The 4,068-nt window shown below is 40.8% G+C and overlaps 1 protein-coding gene across 1 annotated transcript in view; it reads left to right on the top strand.

Moving 5' to 3' along the window:
• Positions 1-446: 446 nt before the first annotated feature.
• Positions 447-4,068, top strand: part of LOC115817518 (rho GTPase-activating protein 20-like) — a 19,245-nt gene continuing 15,623 nt past the window's right edge. The window contains exon 1 of the mRNA XM_030780833.1: positions 447-548. Coding sequence (XP_030636693.1) covers positions 447-548 — 102 coding nt within the window. The remainder of the gene's footprint in view (positions 549-4,068) is intronic.

A 4,068-nucleotide genomic window follows, 5' to 3' on the forward strand; every position in this document is an offset into this window, starting at 1 on the left:
TGTCTTAACATTTCCCGCTGTGTTTATTTTGGCGGAGGATACTGCAGATGCGAAGTCGAACGCGTGTATACTTTGTCTTGTAACATGGCAGCTTTAGGACCCTGGTGCGCGGCTTTCACTCAGCGCTAAGCCTGAGGTAACTAAATGAAATGCTGCGTTTTGGGCAGTACTCATCAGCGCGGCTCATGAATTGGCAAGACGCGTATATCAGAGACTGGCTGTTGCCTCCTGTGGACTACATAGAGTGCTTTTTGCTTGTCTCCTGTTCATTAATTAGTCGTTTTTGACTTTGCAACCGTTTTACTGTGAGATGTTGGCTCAGAATATGTTTTCGTGTTTTTATGGATCTGTTTTCTTCTGCTGGACAACTTTGACAGCATCTAGGCGTCAATACGCCCACTGAATTTTTCTGCACCTGGAGAAGCGAACCACCTGTGCCAGTCTGAATGGAAACTATGTCACCTCAGCAGCAAGAAAACATGACTCAGGTTCGCTCCGCGTCACTGACAGGAGAATCGAAAATATATTCAAATGTGGATAATAAGAGGGTAAGCAAAAAGTTTTGGGATCTTTGGCAAATTTATAAAACCAACACGTTAAGCGTCACACGTAAGCCTGTTGCTTTTAAAACTGACGCCTAATAAAATTATTCAGCAGTCAGATGCTGGCTACTCTAAAATGTAGTTTCCATGTCAGAATAAATTCGATTTTCCGTTATGATGGTATCTGCGTCAAAGTGCACAATTACCCATACTGTACCTTTACGACGGCAATTTGATTTAGATCTGACTTCAAACAGTTATTAAGAGCATTTGTCTTATGTAACTGGTCATTTTAAATTTGAAATTACATGCAAAAATAGTTTTAACTTTTTGTGCAGAGAATTCCCAAGCCTTTTAAATAGACGATTGCATGTATGGACCTATTTCCTGAGCATAACGTGGTATAGTAAATGATGTAAATGGCATTTCAATAATATTTTGCTCGCTGGAAGACTAGGAGACTTTCGAATTAAAGAATGCAGAAACTTGTTTTCTGGATATTTAACTTCATTTTTGATTAACTTGATAAAAAAAAATATGTATACATTTTTACGCACGTTGTGTTAATAGGAAGAGACTGTCCTATAAATGTAAGTTTACTCACTTTTACTTTACTGACTTATTTATGGAGTTAACTGTTTACATGAGAGAGCTCCAGAACGTACATCATTCTCATTCAGTCAAAGAGTCGCTCAGCTTTCCCCGTGCTGTGCCCAAATGGGGGGATCGGAAACACGAAGTTAAGTGGCGTCACTTGTTTATAGAGCCGCCTATGTGTCACATTGATGTAAAACGGTCTTTTGAACGTGCAGAACGTATTTTTAATGCTAAAAAAGAAGCTCACCATAATATTCTCTCTATTTATCACACCTTGAAACTCGCAGACATCGTCATCGCAGTTATGCCTATTTATTATTTATTGTGCAGTACGGCCAGAAAGGAAATGCTGCGCGATTAATTTTCGGGCAGACACGCCACAATCTGTGGTGCAATACAGTGTAACGTTTTAGTGAGGTGGAAAAGTCTTGTCAAAAGCGCTCAGCTTGCTTCGTGGTCTGAGTTGCAATCTCTGGCGCCCTTGATTGCTAAGATCTGTCTGAGCAGTGCCTGATTTAACGTAATTCCATGTTTATACGGAGGCAAGTTATTTTTGGGATCCCACACCGCCGTGAATACCAGTGGTTCGGCTATCCTTGTTGTAATCACTATTCAAAGTTTTGTTTTGAGTTGTGTATGTTGTTTCCACCTCATTTTTGCATGTACCATGCCTGTGTGTGTTGATGTAATTAAGGGCAATACTGTTCAAAAAGTTTCAATTTAATCATTCTTTTAAGTAATGTATGCAGTAAAGCGATTTAGTTGGCATAGACTTGGCCATTCTCAAATGTAAGGGCTTCTAGTTAACCCACTAGCCCCAAAACCTTTGGCTCAGACAGTCTAACCCAGAGCTTTCGCTATTTCCCAGTGTTCTTCGGTTGAAGCCTGCTAAGCCTGGCTTGGGAGTGAAAGTGAGGAGGTGGGGGACGCGGGGGGGCGGGGGGGGGGGGTGGGGGCGGCCGGGGTTTATGAACTAGATAACTAGACCACAGAGTTGCACTGAATGAAAATCTCTCTTTTTTTAATGCCACACATTAACTGTGTCCCGTGTTTCTATATTTTTAGTTTGGCTTTTTTATCTTTTGTAGTTCTTCTCCAGGGAAAAGTATAGCTCCATTGATGTTCATGAGATCAGCACAGGCTTTAAGAGTTTTGTCGTTAGCTTTTCATACAAGATACAACCTGGAAGGTAAACTCCTCAGTTAATGGGTGGTCCAGATGAATGTGACTCAATCCCACATTTGGGACAACTTTGGTCGAGCATTTCCTTTGCATTGACATCCTCTTCAGGGAATTCTCTAAACCACATTGGCTCCGCGAACAGGTCATTGCAGACAACTCTGCTCTCAAAGCTGGATTTACAAAAGATGCAATTATGTCTGTTCTCAAATCTACACTGACTAAAAAAAAAAAATACAGTGAACACAGTCCTGTGAACAAGTTCACTCAACTTAGCTGCAGTCTTTTTTTTTTTAATGTTCCAGGTTGAATGTTAAGATAAGGCAAAATAATAATAAAAAAAAAAATAACACAAATTCAACACAGTATTCCCTAATAGTGTTATATCTTGTTTTCCACCTCCGCTGTCAAGAGCGGAATTTTACATGTGATTTAATGACATGTTATGCCTCTGGACATTTTTCTCTCACACAGCCAGCGGTTTCTCTGTGGAAATTGTTTGTTTCTCAAAACCGCATTGTGGAACGCAGGGCACTTCCTGACAAAAAATTTGGAGGACAGTCCTCCTCCCAGTATCCTCCTTTGATGATGTCCCAGTGAGGAGAACCCTGTATGATTTGAGAGAGAGAGAGAGAGAGAGAGAGATGGAGAGCGAGAGAGAGAGAGAGAGAGAGAGAGAGAGAGAGAGAGCGTGCAGAGAAATGGCGACATATTGACTGAAAAAGCCACAAGACTGGACTCCTCCCTCAAGAAAGAGGAAAAAAATGCCTGTAATTGTAGGTTTAAGATCAGCTGTGTTGATTCTAAACTTGTCCTACCCCCATACCGCTAACCCCTCACCTATTTCTTAAAAAGTGCATACCCGCAACTCTTATGTTTTGATTTTTTTTTTTTTTTTTTCGTTATTGAGGTATGACAGACAAGTATGGACTCTTCAGAAAAGCTTTTCTGTCAAGGTCCTGTGTTTGCTTTATGAGTGAAAGAACTGCATCAAGATTTTATCACGGTTCCCTTTAGACATTTTAGACTTTAGCATTTGGCAAAGATTTAACGGGATTCTTAGAATAGCATTTGTTTACAGTTCAGAGGCACTCACAATGCTTTAAAAATGATTGAATCTTTCACACAGTCTTCGATGACTGAATAGGGAGCGACTCATGCTTTTTCAAAATGATCTTTCTAATTTTATTGAGATGTAGTTTCAGAAGCAAGGAACTTTCAGCATCTGTACACAGACTGATGAATCAAATTTATGAATATGTAAGTCACAAACTCTTGAATATGCAAGTGGCTGCAACCTACAGTGCTGTACTGGTTAAACCTCCCACAGTGTTGACCTAGTAAGAGTTAACATAGTGGAAAGACACGTGTGGAGTAACCATTAATTAATTGATATATGAGATTTTAATGAACAGAATCCCCTTTCTCCTCCCATACAGCCAGACTGATGATAGCAAGAGAAGGGATATTAAGGACACTAACACTGCTGTTAGGGAACATATCCCATGTCCTACATGTGCAGTAAACCTTGATTGAATAAGCTGATTACACTAGCTCAGTTATCACTGGTGCTTGTTAATTCATCCCTTACTTACCAGCAGGGGCCCTTAAGACAGCACCGTTCTGCCAGTGCTCATAGCCAATGATGTCAGTTGATAATTTCATATTCCATGCTGTTCTGTGGAAACCCCCCCCCCCCCCCCCCCCCCCCGACACACACACACACACACACACACACACAAACCCCTCT

This window comes from Chanos chanos, chromosome 7 (genome assembly GCF_902362185.1).
Source record: "Chanos chanos chromosome 7, fChaCha1.1, whole genome shotgun sequence".
Taxonomy (NCBI): Eukaryota; Metazoa; Chordata; class Actinopteri; order Gonorynchiformes; family Chanidae; genus Chanos; species Chanos chanos.